This window comes from Fukomys damarensis, unplaced genomic scaffold, assembly GCF_012274545.1.
Source record: "Fukomys damarensis isolate Sample0158 unplaced genomic scaffold, DMR_v1.0_HiC HiC_scaffold_35, whole genome shotgun sequence".
Lineage (NCBI taxonomy): Eukaryota > Metazoa > Chordata > Mammalia > Rodentia > Bathyergidae > Fukomys > Fukomys damarensis.
In genome coordinates this window covers 41,865,393-41,887,607 of record NW_022900947.1, presented here as the reverse complement: position 1 = coordinate 41,887,607, position 22,215 = coordinate 41,865,393, and the positions used below count along the sequence as shown (strand labels likewise).

At 34.6% G+C, this 22,215-nt stretch overlaps 2 protein-coding genes across 4 annotated transcripts in view; both read left to right on the top strand.

Moving 5' to 3' along the window:
* Nucleotides 1–8,084, top strand: part of Nmu (neuromedin U) — a 186,461-nt gene extending 178,377 nt beyond the window's left edge. Inside the window, exons 9-12 of one of the 2 annotated variants that reach the window (XM_033758940.1) lie at nt 1,041–1,057; nt 3,410–3,463; nt 5,190–5,226; nt 7,668–8,084. In XM_033758940.1, the coding sequence (XP_033614831.1) occupies nt 1,041–1,057; nt 3,410–3,463; nt 5,190–5,226; nt 7,668–7,679 (120 nt within the window). In that variant the 3' untranslated portion in view covers nt 7,680–8,084. The remainder of the gene's footprint in view (nt 1–1,040; nt 1,058–3,409; nt 3,464–5,189; nt 5,227–7,667) is intronic. The other variant, XM_033758941.1, reaches the window with a different exon arrangement.
* A 1,758-nt stretch (nt 8,085–9,842) lies between these two features.
* Nucleotides 9,843–22,215, top strand: part of Pdcl2 (phosducin like 2) — a 29,783-nt gene continuing 17,410 nt past the window's right edge. The window contains exons 1-3 of one of the 2 annotated variants that reach the window (XM_010640273.2): nt 9,843–10,015; nt 21,339–21,459; nt 22,049–22,139. In XM_010640273.2, the coding sequence (XP_010638575.1) occupies nt 10,010–10,015; nt 21,339–21,459; nt 22,049–22,139 (218 nt within the window). In that variant the 5' untranslated portion in view covers nt 9,843–10,009. Of the gene's footprint in view, nt 10,016–21,338; nt 21,460–21,820; nt 21,934–22,048; nt 22,140–22,215 lie in introns of those variants that run through there. The other variant, XM_010640274.1, reaches the window with a different exon arrangement.

Here is a 22,215-nt window from a genome sequence, read left to right as displayed (position 1 = left end):
CACGATTTCTTCCTTAAATTCTTCACATTTTAAAACTAAGTTTGCATCAAGGACAGTATCTGCTGCCAACTTTAAACAGAAATGTAACAAATGTGATATTCCTACAAAATTTTTAAACTTCCAAAATGAATTTTTTAAAAATCAGTTGTTAGGGAAGGGAAAGAAGGGAAAGGAAAAATAAGAGAAATGGAAAAAATTGAAACAAAGTCTTTGTAAATAGGGAGGGGTAGAGGAGTTGAAGGAAGGGCAGGGGAGTGGGGAAAAAATAGAAACAAAGATATCTCATTTAAAGGTACCAGTTCCTAATGATAAATGTAAATGTATTTTATACCTAAATGTACAAATAAAAGAATTTAAGGGAAAAAAAAGTCAGTTGTTACAAAACTTTCTAGAAATAATGTATATCTTGTTTTGTTTGAAGGGGATTTATTTTGTTTTGGGGGTTTTTGTGTTTTTGTTTTGGGGGTTTTTGTGTTTTTGTTTTGTTCTTTTTGTTGTTTTTGTTTTGTTTTTTATATTGGAGATTGAATCCAAGGCCTTTCCACTAAGCTACATCTACAGACCCTTTTTACTTTTTATTTTGAAACAGAATTTACCTAAGTCACTAAATTGCCCAAGCTGGGTATCAACTTGTAATCGTCCTGCCTCAACTTCCCAGAGTACTGTGATTACTGGTGTGTGCCACCATACTCAGCCAATACATGCTTTTGCAAATTAGCTTTTTCTTCTTAAAGTATTTGCTTGGCTCATGAATAATATATAATTTCAATTTAAAGATCTACCTTCTCAAAATTCAGTATCAGGTGTAGTTTGACTACATTATTTCAATGGTATTATTTATATACTCCCAAATAATCACTCGATGTTGTGACAAGTTTAGTACAGTGTTGGAATTTTCTACTTTTAGTGAGAACCTCTATATTAGCAGACAACTAGCCAAAAATGTGAACTACAACTTAGTAGTATATCCTGTCAGACAAATGATAAACACTAAAAGTTTTTTTTTTTTTTTTTTTTTTTGGTCTGGTTATTGAACCCAGAGCCTCTCATTCACTAGGTAAGTACTGCATCAACAGTCTTTTTAAATTTTGAGACAAGGTCTTGTTAAGTTGTCCAGGCTGGCTTTGAACTTTGTATCCTCCTGCCTATTTTTTTAGCAAATCAAGATTCCTGGAAATCTATGAGAGAAAAGAATGTGAAAGCTAGGGTGGTGACACACACCTATAATCCCAGTACTTGGGAGGCTGACACAGGAAGATCAAACATTTGAGGATAACCCAGACAGTTTAGCAAGACCTTGCCTCAAAATTAAAAAAAAAAAAAAAAAAAAAAAAAAAAAAAAAAAAGGGGAAAAAATGGCCCTGAGTTCAATCCCTGGTATTAGGGGGGGAAAAAAAAAAAAAAAAAAAAAAAAAGGAAGGGAGGGAGAGACTATAAGAAGTGAATGAAAAAACAATAGAGTGTTAGCTGTGGTGGGACTGTCACCTAATTTTTTTAAAAAACACTTTTTTATAGTAGAGTATCTTGGATTCTTGAAGAGAATGTTTTTGTGAATCTTAGTACATTTACATTTTTCTTGAATTTTGTTTGCTATATATCTTTGAGTTTATCCCACATCTTTTTTGTCTCTACTTCTCACATTCTTCTATACATTAATCTCCATTGCTAGTGATAAGACTCTAGCAAACTTTGTATGTTTGGGCTTTGAAATTCTAAAATACTATGTACATTTTAATTTTCATTTTGTTCCATTTTTTTCCTTTTCTGTTTAATATGCTATACATGAGAACTTTTCTTATATAGATATCTAAACATATAGTTTCTGTGCTTAAAATTTTAAATACTAATTTTTAAAATCTTTAATAGTTTAGGGGTTATAGTACTGATGAGAATTAAATAAAATATTAATAATTTAAGATGTATTTGTTGTAAATCAAGAGTTTAAGAGGGTCAAGGATTTAGCTGAGTGGCACCATGCCTGCCTTGCAAATACAAGGTCCTGAGTTCGATCTCTGGTACTGAAAAAAAAAGAGTTTAAGAATTTAGATACTACAGATATTTCTTAGAGTTTAAGAATATGAGTGTATTTATATTATGAAATGAAAAAAGTCTTAGATGATAGATTTCATGATCATTATGATAGGCAATTATTAATAAAAATAGGAAGCTAAAAATAAATTTCATGGAAACCAAAAGTATAAAATATTCTTCCCATGAAGTTAAAAATGACATGTTTAAGTAAAGAAACACTACATGACATACCATTATGAATAATTGGTTTGTTCTTATTTGGTATTTTCTTGTTGTTACCTTCTATGAATATTTTAGAAAAATTTCTTCTAAAGTATCAGTGAATAAATATAATTTACCAAAGTTATCTCTCAATTACAATTTACATCACTACAGAAATATATATTTTTTGCTTTGACACAATTCTAGTTTAGTTTTATATGACATTTATCTTTTTTCTCATTTACCTTTATATTTATTTATTTATTTTTCTCATTGAGTTTATTTGTACTTTCTAGGTATACAGTACAGTTACATTCATCATTGGGATCTTGTACTTTTATATGACAGGTCTTGGTTCTCATTTTTTCCCCATACCCCTGCCCTCCCTTCACCTCCTCTACCCTTCCCTATTTATAAAAACTTTGTTTCCATTATTTTGTTTTCTCATATTTTTTCTTTTCCCTTATTTCTTTTCCCCTACTCTTCCCACTTCCCCTACACCTTTAGTCCTTTTCTTCCTATTTCACATTGTCAATTATACCATTTGGATCTTATTTACACTTTTAGTTTTTCACAACAGAGAAAGTATTTGATATTTATACACGTATGTCTTATTTATTTCACTTAAGAGTATAAGCTCAATATGCATCCATTTTCCTATCAATGACTCTAGTTTTTCATTCTTTATGGCTGAGTAGTATGCCATTTTATAGAAAAACTGCATCGTCCTTATCCAGTTTCCAGCTGATGGGCAACTGGGCTGTTTACAAGTTTTAGCTGTTACAAACAGTGCTGCTATAAACTGTGTTTGCATATATCACTGTGGTATGATTCTTTTAATTCTTTTGGAATGATACCCAGCAGAGGATAGCTGGGTGAAATGGAACTATTTATTGGTGAATACACTTACAACTGATAAAATTCCTGAAAAGAGAACCTGATGTACTGGTAAGAATAGCACTCTTAAATATAATATTTGGGTGAAACTGCTAGTTGTTGACATTTTTTAGGTTAAAATATAATGATTCTTTCCTGGTAGGAATTGTTCACTCAATTCTATGACTCTTTGCTTGTTTAGTGATAATAGTTGAAGGTAACTTAGAGCTTCACTATACTCTCAAGAAGAATTTGCACTGATTTTTGGTGTTGCTTGTAATACCTTCCTTTTCTCTTTCAGGAAGGGTTCCAAAGTCCTTTTCCAAGTAGAAGGAGAGGCTACTTTTTATTCAGGGTATGCATGTACTGTATTTTTTAATCAATTGATGCCAAACTTGAAAATTTTATTATGATTTAATTATGTTTCAATTAAGTCTTGAAGTTTATTTATAGATATTTGACATCCAGCATTAAAGCCTGACAAGTGCCCTGTCGTTACCCGACTGCTTCAATGCCATCACACCTTTGATCTCTTCTGATTCACTACTCATGTCTGTAAATTCCCCAAATGACATTTGTCACTCAATTTCCATGTACAGGAAATAAATATCTTAAGTGTTCTTGTTTCTTAAATTCCAAGAGATCATTTACTAACTTTTTGATTCTGTAGTTTAGAAGAGTTATGACTTTTTTTTTTTTTGGTACCAGGGATTGAACTCAGGTCCTTGCACTTGCGAGGCAGGCCACCAAACTGCTGAGCTAAATCCCCGGCCCAGAGTTATGACTATTTTTATGAATCCTTAAAAGAATCAACTACAGTGATAGCTTTTCTTTCCATTTATAGTCTTAAGTAGAAAAAAAAACTTTATTTCTCCTTGTAGCCTTAAGTAGAACAAACTTTGTGATTGCATTTCTCATTTTGTATGCCCAAATTGTAGACAAAATGTGTTTTCTTTCTAAGACAGCTATGCTTTATGAAATATTTGCATCCAATACATTTGCAGAAAATTTTAGTTTGCTCATTCAACAACTATTTACTATACTTCACTGGGTGCTGGCCAGGTATAAATGAATCGGAATAAAAGATAGGATTCAATTTCTACACCCTCCAAGTTCGTAGCCCAACAGAGGAAATACAAGTATAGTCAGTCTGATGCCCATGGAGGTTTGCTCCAGTACACCCCAAGGGCACCACAATCTGAGGGTGCTCAGGTCTCTTATGTAAAATGATGTATTTGCATATCATGTCCTCCTGTACATTGTAAATCATCTCTAGGTTACTTATAAGACCTAATAAAGTGTAAATAGCTATATAAATAGCTATTATACCATATTATTTGAGGAATGATGAAAAAAAATGAATCAGTATATGTTTACTACTGACACAATTTTTAAAATATTTTTGATAAAATTGGGTACAGAGGGATGACTGTACTATATTAAGTGCATCTTTCATCTGATGGCTGTGGAGGCTTCAAAAAACAGCACTTAAGGAATGGAGGAAATACAGAAAAGCTTTTATTGGCTGAATCCTGATGAATTAATAGGAATCAGTTGATAAATATTTAGCTGAAAATTTTCAACTTTTCTGTGTTGGGGTCGCTAAGAAGCACGTGGTGAGACTGGTGTTTTGGAAAATTAGTCTGACAGAAACTGGAGAATGGAGTGGATAAAGAACCCATATTGAAAAATGAAGAAGTCATACTGAAGCTCTGCAACTTTAGCTAGTTAATTTTGGTTGGTATCAAATTAAACTTGAGAATAATTCTTCTACATTTTTGAGACCATCAAGAAAATAAGCAAAGTCAAATAATGTCTCATTTATTGTGGTCCTCAGCAGCTTCAGCAGCACCTAAGAACCTATTAGAAATAACAGATTTGGGGAGTCTGCCTCAGACTTACTAACTTAGAAACACCAGCTACAGAGTTCAGCAGTCACATTTTCGAGTTGTCACAAACCCTCCAGGCAATTCTGATGTACATTCAAGAAACACCCCTCTGTACCCTTACAATGCATCAACATTCTATGAATGTTAGTTTTCAGCCTTAATTACATGGACTTATTTCTAATTCTTTTTTAGCCACGCAATGGGAGGTCAGCAGGTATCATTTAAAATGGTATGCATTTTTTAAAAATGATGTGTAATAGATGTATAAAAATGAGGTGACATTTGATTCCCAGTCCAACACAGCCTAAAAATTTCTATTCGTTTCAAATATGTACAAATTAGACTATGTTCAGTGTATTTTTATTTGATTGCATGAGTATACTAATATTCTGTATAAATACTACAGCTATAGGAGCAATGAAGGTGTCATATGATGAAAAACATCAACATTCTGTGGCCAGCTTTGCTTTGCCATAGTATCCCTCAGTCCATACTATGGTCATAAACATTATAACTGATTTTTTTTTTTGTACCGGGGTTCGAACTCAGGACCTTGCGCTTGTGAGGCAGGTGGCGGCACCACTGAGCTAAATCCTTGGCCCTTCTAATTGATTTTGAAGATGCTGACTTCGTCAGGATTTATTGTCCAAGCAGTGTATGTCAGGAACTGCATGCCTACTGTGCTAGCCAGTGTCCACCATGTGAACCACGACTTATAGACCAAGTGTACTTCTGTCTTCCGAGTGACTCATACTCAAATATTCTTTATAAAAGCATATGATCTAACAGTTCCAGAGCATTAAGAAAATGTGGACAGATATAAGGATATGACTTCTATTTTGCTGCTCACAGAGTTTCTATGCAGTGCTGAGCATAAAATACAAACTTAGTAGCCATCAGCTTTTAGGACTGACATATTTATTAAATGTGTGGGGCCTGTCTATAGCCACTGGCCCCATATGTTGATAAATGTGTTAACATTAATAACTCAATAGACTATAAATTTAAAATCAGTTGAAGTTCTGATTAATAAATTTATAGGAAAAATAAAACTCTATTCTACTAAATTTATATATCCTAAATTGAAATTCTATATTAATATATTTTGCACATATTTCACTCATTTTATTTACCTCAACACCACTTAAATATATTTGGCAAGGAATGTTAAAATTCTTGCTAGATGTGGCGCACACCTCTAATCCAGCACTAGGGAAGCTGAGGCAGAAAGAGCATGAATTTGAAGCCAGCCTGGACTATGTACTGAGACCTTGTCCAAAACAATAAGTTAAAATTCTTAATATTTTGTCAAAGAAACAAAACCAAATGTACTATTTCTAAATAAAGAAGATGTTAATACCAAAACACACAATAGCTAAAAAATAAGATAATGAAAACACTCCATAGTGACTCCTAGGAGACTTGTCAAAGCAGTGGAAATTTCAAGGCCTCAACCAAACAAGAAAGAGTTGTAACCTCAGCTACTCAGAAAGCTAAGGCAGGAGGATTTCAACTTTGAGGCCAGCCTGGGTAACATAGTGAGAACCTCATCTTAAAAAAGTAATAATCAATTAAGAATTTAACTTGAGTAGTCAAAACAGAGCAACAAGGTGACTCTGGAAAGTAGAAGGAAGAAAGTTATAAAAATAAAAGAAAAAATTAATAAGTTAAAAAGTAATAAAGTAGAAAACTGGTAAACAAAACAAAATCTGATGCATTTTTTGTTTGTTTTGGTTTTCTTGAGACAAGGTCTCATTATGTAATTCAGGCTGTCCTCGAACTCACTATGTATTTCAGGCTGGTCTTGAACTTATGGCAATCCTCCTGCCTCAGCCTCCCAAGTTTTGGAATTACAGGCATACACCACCATGCCTTGCTCAAAAATCTGATTCTTTACAAAAGATAAAATAAGCTAGAATATTTTGCCTAGCCTAATTTAGAAAAAAGTGTAAAACCAAAAATATATAAAAATACATATGAAAAGAAAGAAATTAAATGATATAGAAGAAAGGAAAATTTTAAAAAAGGGTACTTTGCACATCTCTGTGTTAAATTTGTAAACCTGGGCTCAGTGGAAGATTATATAGTAAGGCAGGTTCTACCAAATTGACCTCAGAAGAAAAAAAATTAATACTTAAGAGGAAAAAATGAAACTGTTATCAAGAAACCATCCCATTAGAAAATACTAAGCCAATAGATTTTGAATTTTTCAGATCAAAGAAGAAAAATCTCCAAATGTTTTATGAAATCAGCATAATATGAATACCAAAACCTAACAGAAAGAAGTTACCCATAAAATAAGATGTTTTAACTGGAGGTATACTGTATAAGGAAAGATATACAAAGAATAACTGCAGCATTTGAAACATTCATAAATCAGATTGGCATTAATGAACTTTAGGAAACCACCTTCATATGATTAAATACTGTAAAATATTGTCAAACAGTTGTGCTGAATACGCAGGTCATTAGAGACAGATAAAGTGATAAATGTAAAAAGTATACACACTGAAGGACATCTGGGAAATGTCTCAGTTACCAATGTTATAGTTTGATAAAATATTCATAGAAATGTCTATATAAAAATATATGTGAATATATGACATATGTGAATATTCACATACTCATTTTAACTTGAATCTAATTCAATTTTCCCCCTCTTTTTTACAGGATGCCAACTAATTTTCCACAGAAACAATGTGTGGAATACATAATGTACTGATGTTTTTTTTTTTTCTTCTCAAAAGCAATCTTCTCTAAGTTTACTCTGTTGAAAATTCCTGTGTTGTGAACATTCTCAGTAAAAGTTAGTTGAGACTGCAAATGTTTAATCTGTAGAAAATAAAAAGCATCTTAAAATAGTTTTTCTTAGTGTTATAATGATAAATAGTGTATAGTAAAGCTATAAATAATGATGTTCCCTGGATGTCTGTGACTATTGATTGTACTGACACACAGTCATTTGATGTTGGTTCAAGTCACTCATTATGTGACTGAATGAGCAATTGTTATCCCTTTTGGATTTTGTAGCTAATTCTTAGAACATGCACACCAACTAAAATTATATGACTTGAAGCTTTGTTCATAACTCATCCAATGGTCCAATATGTACTTTCTAATTTATATACCATAAAGTATGATATATATATATGTGTGTGTGTGTGTGTGTGTGTGTGTGTGTGTGTGTGTGTGTGTATACATCAGAAACTTTTTCTGCCAACTTGTAATATTCAGTTCATCTCGAATTAAGTTGTTTCACCCTGCAACATCTGAAAGGTAACCAGTGTTATTCATTATCAGAAAGAAAATAATCCTACTAGTAGAGAATCACAAACCTATTTGGAGAACTTTTTACATCAAATCAATGTTTAATGGAAATAAAATTAGGCCAAGTGGAGATTGAGTCTCTCTACCACTCCCACCCCACTGCCTTCCAATTTTCCTTGCTACTTTCCTTCTGCCCTCCCTCATGGATCCCACCTTCTCATGGAAGTTGCTGGCTGATTAGAGAGATGGATCTTTGAATAAGTGAGATTAGATTTGCACTTGCACATTCTTTCGATCATCTAACAAAGCTCTGTCTTGATTTTGACCAATGGTTATAGGTTACACTGTACCTTTCACTAGAAAGTTCTTGAACTTCACTTCTTGTCAACCTGAAGGAAGAACATAAGAAGCAGACCAGGACAAAAATGTCATTCTTTTAAAATGAATTGCCTTGATAAGGTAGGGTCTTGGGAGCAGGGTAGGCCTCTACTCTAAAGCCACGTATACATAGGGCAGCATTAGATGGTTCTGTGTATAGCAATTCAAGTAGCTTGGATTTTTTTACTCTCAAGATAAGAAAAGGCAATTGAATCTTAAGCACTAATTCCTAGGGCCTCTCAAAAATCCAGAAAGATAGGCTTCTTACACATTTAAAGGCTCCTAGAATAAAAAAAAACGAGGGGGAGGAGCAGAAATACCAACACATGGTCATGAAAATTGTGTTTCTAAGTATTTGCATTTAAAATATTAGTGTCTCATACAGAAGCACAGCAGAAAGCACAGGCTATTAGCTGTATAGGATTTATATTGAGTACTAACCAGGCACTACAGATTAAGAGGTCCAGTGTCAAACTCATTTAAAATTGTGTTGCTAAAAACATATTTTTTTGTTTGTTTTCCAAATCTCAGTGAGTGTGTCTCTAGGACCATGTATACAACCATGTGAATAATGCCAAGTGTTTTCTCATGGCTCCTAGCAGGTCTCAGTTAATGTCCTCTCCTTAACTTAAGCACCAAGGAACCCACCTGTCTAGATTTCCTATGTAAAGCAGCTTCTGTCTTGGAGGGCAGTGGGTTTTCACAGTGGGCTTGCAGAACCTACAGTCCCATTTCAGAATCTGATGAAAGCTCTGGTCCTTAACTCCAGAAAAATAGTAAATATATGAAACAAAGGTGTTGAAAAACTGGGGGCTAGGGTTTAAATATTCCCTAAAATCTAACCGAATATGGGCTATGGACTCCAGGTTAAGAGATCCGAAAGATTCTCCACTCCAGGAGTTTATCTTTTCACACATCAATGCCTGGGTCTCCACAAGGGCTTTATTTACTTTGCCAATAGAAAAACACTTCAAAAATAATTTATTACCGAATCCTTGAGGATTTGGGATTTGCAGGGTACCAGAGACTAGTTGATTTGGTGATAGTGCAGATAGAGGAAAAGGTATGAGGAATGCCAGCCTTAGCCCATCAGAAAATATAAAAGACACTACTTGAGACAGATGCTCAAGGACCTGGCAGCTTCATACCCACTACCATCATCTAGGCTGTGCCTTTGGGTTGCCTGGCAACAGAGCTCACCTGCACGCCTGCGTAAGAAGCTCCCCCTTCACCTCCCTGCGGGCGGGCGTTGGAAACCGCTAGGCCTAGCAGTGTTTTCCAGCCTGGAGGAGGCTTCGGGTCTCCATCCCGAGTACTTCGCCCGGGCTGGGGGGGATGATACAGGGGCGTGAGCGGCACAGAACACCATGCAGGTGAGGTCGCGGCCCACTGGGCGACACTGGAGCACAGGCGAGGTCCTTCCCTGGACCCCAGGCTGACCGACAGAAATGGAGAGGGTGGGCCACAGGGTTGGGTTCTAACATTTGTTCTTGGTAAGTGATAAGTTTTTGCTCGACTCTGTGGTTTTGTTAGAAATCCTCATTAGCTGTAGAAGAAAGCCATTATTTTCAAGTTCCAGACTTTGTCAAGTTGCTAGAGGAACTGGTCAGAGTTTAGTATAGCCTTTCACACCTGAATGCTAGTAATCCTACTGTTGCACTCTTTTTTTAACTTTATTTTTATTAGTACATGTTTGAAGTACATTATGATTCCATTCATCAAGAGGAGCTGGTACATGCACATAGCACACAGCTCTTTTTATGACATATTTCTGACTTAAGAATAGCAACATGAACTAAGTGTAATTCAATTTAATTGTCCTCTCCTACTATCTCAAAAAAGAAAGTCAGAAGAGAAATCTTAACTCTAGTAAATACACATGTCTCAAGGAAAACCAGTAGGAGTGTTTCCTACCTGATCAGAAAAATTTTATTAGAGTTTTGTTCATTCTTTAGAAGGGCCCATAGTCTGCAGCTTCCTTATTAAACCAGAATGCTGTACCTTTATTTTGTCTTTTCTTTTGCAGAGTAAAAGTCTCTTTCTGAGTTACATAGTTTTCCCGCCCCTCCTCTACATTAAAAATACTAAAATTTTTCTTGTTTTAGACAATTAATTTTGGTATTTGAATATTCTAATGTATTAGTATATACAATTAACTAGAACACTTTATATATAAATTACATTTAATTTTATTGTATAATCTTTTCATGTTAATAATAGAGTCATAGTAGGTATATTTTATACAGTGTGCAGGAACATTGCAGGTTTGTTCTGAATTCAGCTGAAAGGTAAGCTCGGTGTAGTGACACACAGCCCCTGTGACTCCAGCACTTGAGAGGCTAAGGCAGGAGGATTTCTGCAAGTTTGCGGCTGCCTGGGCTATATAGTGAGTTCAAGGCCAGACTGGAATACATAGGGAGACCCTGATTTAAAAACTAAAACCAAAAGGTAATTTAAGTGAGAATGAAAGCAGCAGCACATTACCTGTTCTTTGTTCCTTTGTTTATTTGTTGATTCATCTGCAGTCATTTATACAGCTCCTATGCTTGAGATATGGACCTGTTATAGAAGAACTTACTCTGAGGACATGAGAGATATAATTAGCCATGGTCAAATGCCATTATAGTTTGAGGAAATAGATTAGGGTGCCTATTTCTGTCAGATAAAACTTCATAATTTCTAAAAGTAAAGGGATTAGCAAAGAGCATTGACGGTTATATTAAGTCCTATTGCAACTAACTCCTGGATTTGCCAAATAAGAACTAAAGAAATTTAAATAAACAGGTCTGAGGATTTAGCTCAGTGGTTCTGCTGTCTGCCTCGCAAGCTCAAGGTCTGGAGTTCCATCCCCAGTACCAAAAACAAAAAAAGAAAGAAATTTAAATAAACCAATAAGAATATGGTGTTATGAATGTCAAGAAAGACCACTGTAGCAAGAAAAAACTAACCCCGACTCTGCTTAAGAGATCAAATGTTATCCGCTGGAATTAGCAATATGTAGCTTGTAGGTAACCTTCACAGAGCAATTTTGAAGGAGCTTTGGAGGCAGAAGCCAAAATTGGACTAGTTGAAAGTGAATGTGACAGTGAACTAGGACTCATGTCTTGAAGAATTTGGAAAAAGTTGTCTTGATGCTTAATGGATAGGAATAAAATCCCCAAAAACTTTTAGCTCACGACAGCTTTCACATGATTTGCAACCTGAATCCCAATGTTAAGTGATTCAGCAGACCTCAAACTCTGAATTTGGTATAAAATTGTCGTCTTCTGTAGTGCTCCCAAGTACCTAGAAGAAATAAATATAAAACCTCTCTTAGGTTGGTGGAAGACAACTCTAGCTTAGGTCTTAAGGGATTGCCATCAATAAGTTTTCAAGAACAAGGAACAGAAATCAAATTTAACCAAGCATGCAAGGAGAAAAGGCACCATAACCCTGAACCAAGAAAAATGGAACTGCAGTTGTGTGTGGTAGAACACTCCTCTAATACCAGTACTCCAGAGGCTAAGGCAGAAGGATTTCAAATCCAAGGCCAGCATGAATTACAAAGGGAGACCCTGTCTCAATAAAGAAACAAACAAAAGCAAGCAAGCAAACAACAAAAAAAAAAAGATTTGCAGAGGCCTCAGGTATTAGAATAGCCAGAATCAGGTTTTAAAGCAACTATGATTATCCTGTTAAAAAAAATACCTGTCTAAAATATCTACATAGATTAAAAGACTATAAAAAGTGGCCTCAAATTTGTGATAAAGGTGTTTCTATGTAGTAGCAGTGATAGTCTGGAAGCGAACTAAGAAAAAAAATCCATTATAGTAACATCAAAAGGAATAAAATACAGTACTCAGGAATAAACTTAACTAATAAGGCCCAAAACTTGTTTATACAAGACTATAAAAATTGCTAAAAGAAATATAAGAAGATATGAGTAATCCCAAACATATCCCATGTTTGTGGAACTTAAGACTTATTATTGTCAAAAAATCAATACTACCAACAGCAATACATACTTTCAGTGCAATACCTATCAAATCTAAACAACATTCATTTTTTTTCCATTAAATTCTTTGGTGTATTCAAAGCAAACAATACAGTTACATTTATCATTGGGATCTTGTACCTTTACATGATATGTCTTGGTTCTTGTTTTTTCTCTATACCTCTGCCCTCCCTTCACCCCCTCCACCCTTCCCTATTTACAAAGACTTTGTTTCCAGTTTTTCACATTTTTTTCTTTTCCCTTATTTCCTTTCCCCACCCCTTCCCACTTTCCCTTTAGCCATTTTCTTCTTATGTCACACTCCCAATTATACCATTTGAACCTTATTTACACTTTTAGTTTTTCATACCAGAGAAACTATTTGGTATTTGCTTAAGTGTGTCCTATTTATTTCACTGAAGAGTATAGCCTCAATGTGCATCTATTTAGATATAAATGTTTCTAGTTTCTCTTTCTTTATGGCTGAGTAGTACTCCATTTTATAGAAAAACCACATCTTCTTTATCCAGTTTCCAACTGATGGGCATTTGGGTTGAGTTTTAGCTATTACAAACTGTGCCACTATAAACATGGGTGCACATATATCACTGTGGTGTGATTCTTTTAATTCTTTTGGAAAGATACCCAGCAGAGGGATATTTGGGTCACATGGAATCTCTAATCCTAGTTCTTTGAGGTATCTCCATATTGATTTCCATAGTGGTTGCACCAGTCTGCACTGTCACCAACAATGGAGAAGGGATCCTTTCTCCTCACAGCCCCGCTAATATTTGTTATTAGTTGATTTCTTGATAGCAGCCATTCTTTGTGGGGTGAGGTGGAATCTCAGTGTTGTTTTCATCTGCATCTCTCAAATGACCAGTGTTGTTGAACTTTTTTCATATATTTATTTGCTGCTTTTACTTCTTTGTCTGAGAAACATCTGTTTGTTTCACATGTCAATTTTTTAATCAGATCTTTGTATTTGGGGGGAATGATTTTTTTGAGTTCTTTATATATTCTAGGTAGTAGTCTTTTTTCTGAGGAGAGAGTAGCTGGTAAAATTTTTTCCCACATTGTTGGTTGTCTCTTACCTCTATTGGTTATTTCTCTTGTACTGCAAAATCTTTTTAATACAATGAGATCCTAGTTATTGATTCTTTATGCAAGTTCTTGTGCTGCTGAGGAGTTGTTCATAAAATCTTTCCTATACCAATGTCTTTGAGAGTTCTACCTAATTTACTTTCCAGTAAGTTTAGTGTTTCTATTTTGATATTTAGATCTTTAGTCCAGTTGAATTTTAGTTTAGTGCATGGTGAAAGATAGGGATCTAGTTTTAATCTCTGGCAAGTTGAAATCCAGTTTTTCCAACACCATTTATTAAAGAGGCTATCATTCCTCTAGTGAGGATGATTGGCTCCTTTGTCAAGGATGAGATATCTGAGTATGTCTGGTGTTGTTTCTGCATCTTCTAATTTATTCCACTGATCCTTGGTTCTTTTTCTTTGCCAGTACCATGCTGTGGCTTTGTAGTATAGTGTCAACATGGAAATTGTGATACCCTCTGCAATGTCTCTCTTGCCTAGAATGGCTTTTGCTATTTGAGGTCTCTTCTGGTTCCAAATGAATTTTTTTATTGTTTTCTCAAGTTCTGTGAAATATACTATTGGGATTTCAATAGGGATTGCATTGAATCTATATAGAAGTTTTGGTAGTATGTACATTTTCACTATGTTGATTCTTCCTACCTAGGAGCAAGGTATGTCTTTCCATCTTTTTATAACCTCTTCGATCACTTTTTTCAAAGTGTTGTAGTTTTCAGTGTAGAGGTCTTTTGTCTCCTTTGTTAGACTGATTTCTAGATATTTCTTTTGTTTTTTTTTTTTGGATGTTATTGTGAAAGGAATTGTTTCTCTAATTTCTCTCTCACTGAGTCTGTTATTTGTGTACAAGAAGGCTATTGATTTCTGAGTATTGTCTTTGTATCCAGCTTCTCTGCTGAATCTGTCAATTAAGTCTAGAAGTCTTTTGGAAGAGTTTTTTGGATGTTCTATGTAGAGTATAATATCATCAGCAAATAGTGACAGTTTAACTTCTTCCTTTCCTATCTTTATTCCTTTTATTTATTTCTGTTGTCTAATTGCTGTGGCTAATGCTTCTAGAACTATATTGAACAGGAGTGGTGACAGTGGATATCCTTGTCTTGTTCCTGATTTTGGCATGAAGGTTTTTATTATTTGCCCATTAAGAATGATATTGGCTGTTGGTTTTTCATAGATAGTTTTTATCAGGTTGAGATAAAGACTATCTATTCCAATTTTCTGCAGCGTTTTTTTTTTATCATGTGTGTTGACTTTTGTCAAATGCTTTTTCTTCATCTGTTGAGATAATCATATGGTTTTTGTCCTCAACTGTTAATATAGTGTATTACATTTATTGATTTGCATATGTTGAGCCATCCTTGCATCCTTGAGATAAACCCGGCTTGACCAGGGTGTATGATCTTCTTGATGATCTTCTGTATTTTGTTTGTCATTATCTTATTGAGAATTTTTTCATCTATGTTCATTAGGGAGATGGGCCTGTAGTTCTCTATTTTGGTTTGGGTCTTTCCCTGGTTTTGGAATCAAAGTAATACTTGCTTCCAGGAAGGAATTTGGAAGTATTGCTTCCCTTTTTATTTCATTGAAAAGTTTAAAGAGTAGTGGTAATAGTTCTTCTCTAAATGTTTTGTAGAATTCAGCAGTTAAGCCATCAGGGCCTGGGCTTTTCTTTGTTTGGTAACATTTTAATTACATTTTCAATTTCACTGATTGTAATTGGGGTGTTTATATCTTTCTTTGTTCAAGTTTGTAAGTTCATATTTGTATAGGAATTTGTCCATTTCTTCTGTATTTTCCATTTTATTAGAGTATAGTTTTTCAAAGTAGGTATTGATGATCCTCTGGATTTCTGGTGGATCTTTTGTGACCACCTTTTTCATTCCTAGTTGCATGAATTTGAGCCCTTTCTTTCTTTATTTTATAAGTTGGCTAAGGGTTTATTGATTTTATTTATTCTTTCAAAAAACCAACTCTTCGATTCATTGATTTTTTTTATCATTCTCTTAGTTTTCATTGCATTAATTTCTGCTCTGATCTTTATAATTTCCTCCCTTGTACCAGCTTTTGGTTTGTCTTGCTCTTCTTTTTCTAGGAGCTTAAGGCTAAGCATTAGGTTGTTTATTTGAGCTTGCTCTGTTTTACTAGTATGGGCATTTACTGCTATGAATTTCCCTCATAAAACTGTTTTTCTTGTGTCCCATAGATTCCTGTATGTTGTATTGGCATTTTCAATTAATTGTAGAAACTAATTTCTTCTTTAACTTCCTTTGTGACCCAATGGTTGTTCATCAGGGTGTTATTTAATTTTCATGTGTTTGTGAAGTTCTTGTGGCTTCTTAGGCTATTGATCTCCAGTGTAATTGCACTGTGGTCAGATAATATTCAGGGGATAACTTCAATTCCTTTGCATTTCCTCAGGCATGTTCTATGAGCTAGCATGTGGTCTATTTTGGAGAATGACCGGTGTGTGTGTAGCTGAAAAGATTGCATATTCTGATTTTGTGGGGTTGAACGCTCTGTAGACATCTGCTAAGTCCATTTGTTCTAAGACTTGGTTCAGCTCTGTTATTTTGTTGATTTTTTGTCTAGATGATCTATCTGTTTTTGTCAGTGGAGTATTAAGGTCTTCCACTACAATTTTTGTAACTGGGATCAAACTCGGGACCTTGCAAAGCAGGTGGCAGAACCACTGATCCAAATCCCCGGCTTCCCCACTACAATTGTATTAGTGCTTATTTTGTTTTTCACATCCATTAATAGTTTGTTTGTTTGCTTTTGGTACAGGGATTGAATTCGGGTCCTTGCACTTCTTGCTAGGCAGGCGTGGGAACCACTGAGCTAGGCAGGCGTGGGAACCACTGAGCTAAATCCCCGACCCTTAATATTTGTTTTATATAGTTAGAGGCATTAGTATTCAGTGCATATATATTTATGACTGTTATTTCTTCCTCTTGTATTGTTCCCTTTACAAGGATGTAGTGGCCTTCTTTGTCTCTCCTAATTAGTTTTGGTTTGAAATTTGTTCTGTCTGCAAATAACATAGCTATCCCTGCTTTTTTCCGGGCTCCTGTCACATGGAGGAATGTTCTACATCCTTTCACTCTCAGTCTATGAATTTCTTTGTGGATTAAGTGGGTTTCTTGTATACAGGATATTACTGGATTTTGCTTCTTAATCCATTCTGCCAGTCTTTTTCTTTTGATTGGTGAATTGAGGCCATTAACATTAATGGTATGACTGTTATATTGACTTTTCATTGTCATGTTATTTTCTTGTTGTTGGTTCTTTTTTTTTTTTTCCATCCCTCTCCCCCTTTAATTTCTTGCCTTGCCTGATATATTTGCTCTGTCGGCCCTTATGGAGTTATAGTCTTCATTTTATTTTTCCAGGATATTGTTTAGAAGTGTTTGGAGCTCCAGTTTGGTGTTCATGAAATTGCTTAGGTGTTCTTTGTCATGGAAGTATCTTATTTCCCCATCAATTTTGAAAGGTAGTTTTGCAGGATACATCAGTCTATGTTGGAGGTTGTTTTCGCTTAGGAGTTGAAATACCTCACTCCAGGCTCTCCTTGACCAGAGGGCTTGTGTTGAAAATTCTGCTGTGATTCTGATTTCCTTTGCATGTTATTTGTTTCTTTTCTCTAACTGCTTTCAGTATTTTGTTCTTCTGTTGGGTTTCCGGGATCTTAATTATTATATGTCTAGGTGTAGATTTTTTTTTAATCATGGCTAAAAAAATCTAAAATCTATATGTCTCACTTATCTGTATGTCAAATTCTTCCCTTCTGTTTGGGAAGTTTTCTATCATTAATTCTGTGAACAGTTTTTTTTTAAAATGTCATTTGTACTTTCTCCTGCTACTTCATGAATTCCTGTCAGTCTTATATTATGGTTCTTTGCATCATCTAAAAGTTTTTGGATTGTTTCCTCATGGTCCCTTACTGTTTTTAAGAGATCTCTCTTTTCATGGTCACTGACTGTAATCCTATCTTCTATATCTGAAATTCTGTCTTCACATTTGTTCGTCCTTCTGTGAATGCTTACTATAGAGTTTTTAATCATCTGGAGATCTGTTTGAATCTGTTTCATGGATCCTATTTCTTTCCAATGTTGGGCATTCAAGGTTTCCATTTCTTTCCTATGCTGAGCATTCATGGTTTCCATCATGGTCCTGAGCCCATGCGTTTTTAAAAATCTGTTTCTGTTCTAGAGTCTCTAATCATGTCTTTCATTTTTCTCACCATCTCTGTGGTTATCTGGGAAATTATTTCTGTTTTGAATTTTTCTAGAGCCTTGTTTATTGATTCTGTTACTTTGTGTGCTTTAGGTTCAGAGTGTCCAGATGTTTGACTGTGAGATTTTTTTCACCTCATTTCCCCCAGAGTTTACTTTCTGTGGGGTGGAAGTCTGTGTTTGTGTCTTTTTTAAATGCCTTCTCATTTCTATCTTTGTCATTGGTACTGTCCTTGTTTAATTCCTGGGTTAATATTTCAATCTTCCAGATATAGCTTGTCTTTAGGTTTTGAGTCTCTAATGTCTCTGAGGCCAACTCATTTTCATTATATCAGGGAGGACAACTGATTAGATCAATTACAGCACCTTAGCCCAAGTGATACAATCAGCAACACAATAACATCAAGCACAACTTAGAAAATGACAATTTGTGGTAGTTATTAATCTATCACCTTTAACCATGTGAATGAAATCAAAATTGAAGACCAGCCCAAAATATGTTTGTAGTGAATAAACTCTTCAATGTAGCAACTTTACTCTTTAGGATGGGGATTTAGAAGTTGGGGAGGGAGGGATATATTGATAGAATAGAGAAAGGTTAGAGGTGAGGTCAGAGGACACAGGAAGATCACACAAACTCTAGGGAGCTGTTGAAGAGAAGAGGAAAGAACAAAGTATTCCAATGACAGAACAGGCTAACAGTAATAGGGAGGCTAGAGACTGTAATCATTTTCTTTTAGAACTAATGGCAATTGAGAGAAGGCAAAAGAGAAGAAAGGGACAAGAAACAAAATAAATGTTAATTATAGGAACAGGAAAAAAGGGAAAGTAATGGAGATCAAGGTGGGAGATAGACAGAGAAAGAAAAGAAGGTAAGAAAAAGAAGATTAAAGAAGGAAAAACTTTTGAGACAAGAAAAATATAAAAATATTTTTAAATGATTAAAGACAAGTGAAAAATATTACTTTGAAAATAAAAAATACAAATACAAATAGATGGCCTCCTTCAGAGTATGCCTCTGTTGACACAATAGACAGCATGCTCAGGAGTGTGCAGGTGAAAGGGCGGGCCGACTGCAGGGTCATGAGCGGCAGCCATCCTCCTCAACATTCATTTTTGAAGGCATGGAAAAAGCTACCTTGAAATCTATGTGGAATCTCAAGGGAACTTAATAGCCAAAACAGTCTTGAAAAAGATTATAACCAATAGGAAAAGATGGATCTTTGAAAGCATCTTTTAATTTAGAGACAAGCTACTTTACCCAACTTCCTCCTTCCTAGATTGTAAACAACCACTGACCACCTCCTCCCTTAACTCAGATAAATAGACAGAATGTGTAGATGTTGGTTCCAGGATATCAGTTTTCACAAAGGAATAAAACAAGTGTGGAGTTGTCTACCTCACTACAGGTGCCTCCTCTCTCTTCCTTACTATAAAATATCCTTGTACAAATGGACACAATAAGATGGTGGTTTGAGGCAATGAGCTTCCTCCATCTTCCCTGAGCTAGTTTTGAATAAAGCCTCTTATGCTTTCACCAAAATAAATGGCCTCCCATAATTTGGGGGGAATGTTGAGCATACACACCTGAGTTGCCAGTAACACAATGTTGGAGGACCCTGAAATGAACAATGGTAATGTTGTGTAACAGTGTGGATGTACTTAATGCCACCAAACTGTACTATATCTAGTACTGTACTATATATTTAACTAAATATAGTCAAAATGGTAAGTTTTGTATTATATATGTTTCACCATAATAAAAATATTTTATAAATAGACAAACTTGTAAAAACCAAAAACTGCAACAAATAAAAATTAAAATATCAGTAGATGGGGTTTTGTTTTGTTTTGTTTGGTTTTTTGGTACTGGAGATCGAACTTAGGTCCTTGTGCTTGGGAGGCAGGTGCCTCCCACTGAGTGGTTCCCACAGAACTACTGAGATAAATCCATGGCCTTTTTTTTTTTAAGATTAGAAGACTAGAAATAGGAAGAATTTCAGAAAGAGCTCAAGGAATATTTTTTTCCTTTTTTCTTTATAGGTATATTTTAGGTATACAATACAGTTGCATTCATCATTGGGATCTTGTACCTTTAAATGATATATCCTGGTTTTTATTTTTTTCCCATTACTCTGTCAAGGAGTATTTAATTAGATAATTTCTGTGAATTTTCCAGAAGTGTTAGAAGATGCTATTCTACAGCTATCAAAATTCCGGTGAGCCCATGCAGGACAAATAAAAAGAAATACTGTATATATCTTGATTCATCAAAACGGCTAAAAATTGTAGAGAAAGAAGACCCTTAAGAAGACCTGAATCTAGATAATTACAAGTCAGATCTTTAAAAGTCACTTAAAGTAATAGCTAATAGCAATTAATTAAATAGCCAGAGCTGGGTCTCATTTGAAGGAGTGTCAGAGGAAGAATCCATTTCCAAGTTCACTTACATGGTAATTGGCAGGATTTAGTTCTTTTTTGGTCTATTTGGCTGAGGATCTTAATTCTGAGTTTATTCTTGGTCACAGTTGCTACATCGTTCTCTTCTTATAACACCTCACAGTATGGCAACTTGCTTTGTCAATGTCAGGAAGTGAGTTGGCTGGTAATAGAAGTTAAAAATTTTAGAGAATATAATAATATCTTCATCTTTGCTATACTCATTGGTTAGAAGCAAGCCACAGTTTCCATCCAATCACATAGAGAAAGATCATCTTAGATTTGTCTGCTACAGTGTTTACTCATGTGTGTGATTAATTTCTCTGTTTCTCTGAAAACATCAGAGAATGTGGACAAAACCTAAAGGGCCAATAGCTAACATATGGTAGGCAAACTCTGGAAAAGCTGCAAACAAAGGAATCAATAATTAAGTAACAGGGAAAGCAAAACTAACTTTCATAGAAAAAGATGATTAGATAGAAATTGAACTCTAGAAAGTCTCCTGACCTCTTCTAAGATTTAACCCATGAATGAGAATCCCACAAAGAGGTATAGCTAAAAACAGAAGCAAGTTCACCTGAAGGTCTTGAATGCTTATGTGTAAAAGGAACCAAACCGTATCTGTGCATGATAGGAATTCATTTAGGCAGCTAAAGTCATTGGTGAATTTTCCATGATTTATAAATTTCCTTCCTTAATGTTTGATACATGTATTCTAAGTTGATTTTTAATTAATTTCTCAGTGTAACACTGAAGATAGAAGATATAATCCTTTTAATGCTGGGAAATGTGAAAAAGTAGACCACTTTGCTCTACTATACAAAACTAATTATCTGTAGAATTCACAAATAATTATATAGTTGGAAGTGCTACTTTATCAATTGTCAACTTTACAAGTACGTATTAAAGTCCACAGCTATGACAATAGATTTTCTTTTGTTTTGTGAAGGATCCAAATGAAGATACAGAATGGAATGAAATTTTAAGAAATTTTGGCATTCTTCCTCCAAAAGAAGAACCAAAAGATGAAATTGAAGAAATGGTCTTACATTTACAGAAAGAAGCAATGGGTATAGTTGTGCATTTGGTGGGCTAGATGAAGGAATAACACAGTTAAGGTAGCAACGTTGTGTTTCAAAAACATCGAAAGAGGCATAAGAAATTATTGAATATAAACTCAATTATTCATCCATTCAAAATTGGGGTATTGACACATGAAGTGGCCAATTCACATATGAAAGTAATATGCTAGCTAATGAAAGAGCTAAAATATTCTGACATGTAAATTCATGAGATTTTTCTTTAGCCCACTATATTTCTCTGCCTTGTGATTATCTTCCATTTTGGTCATTCTATAGAATACATATTATTTCTCAAGATTTCTAGGTACTTGGGGGAAATATAAATTCATGTAGTCTGATTAATTTTCAGATCACATCTACTTTTACGTATACCCTGTGAATTCTGTGAACTTTGAAGGAGTTAATAAAACTTTAATGTTGTAACTTCTACAATATCTAAACTATCGTGACTAATTGCTTCAGGTTTGTTTAAAGACATTCTTGATGTCATTTATTGGAGCTAATTGGTTTTTTAAAAATATTTTATTGTGCAGTGAAAGTAGTTTTTAAACAATTATCTTAATTTATGTTATTTTAGTGAAACCATATGAAAAGATGACTCTTGCACAATTGGAAGATGCTGAAGATGAATTTGATGAAGAAGATATGAAAGCTATTGAAACATATAGGTAAAGTGATTTATTTGGCTTAAGAATTTTTGAATAAAGAAGTATGAAAATGAAACCAATAATTTTTATGTTTTTG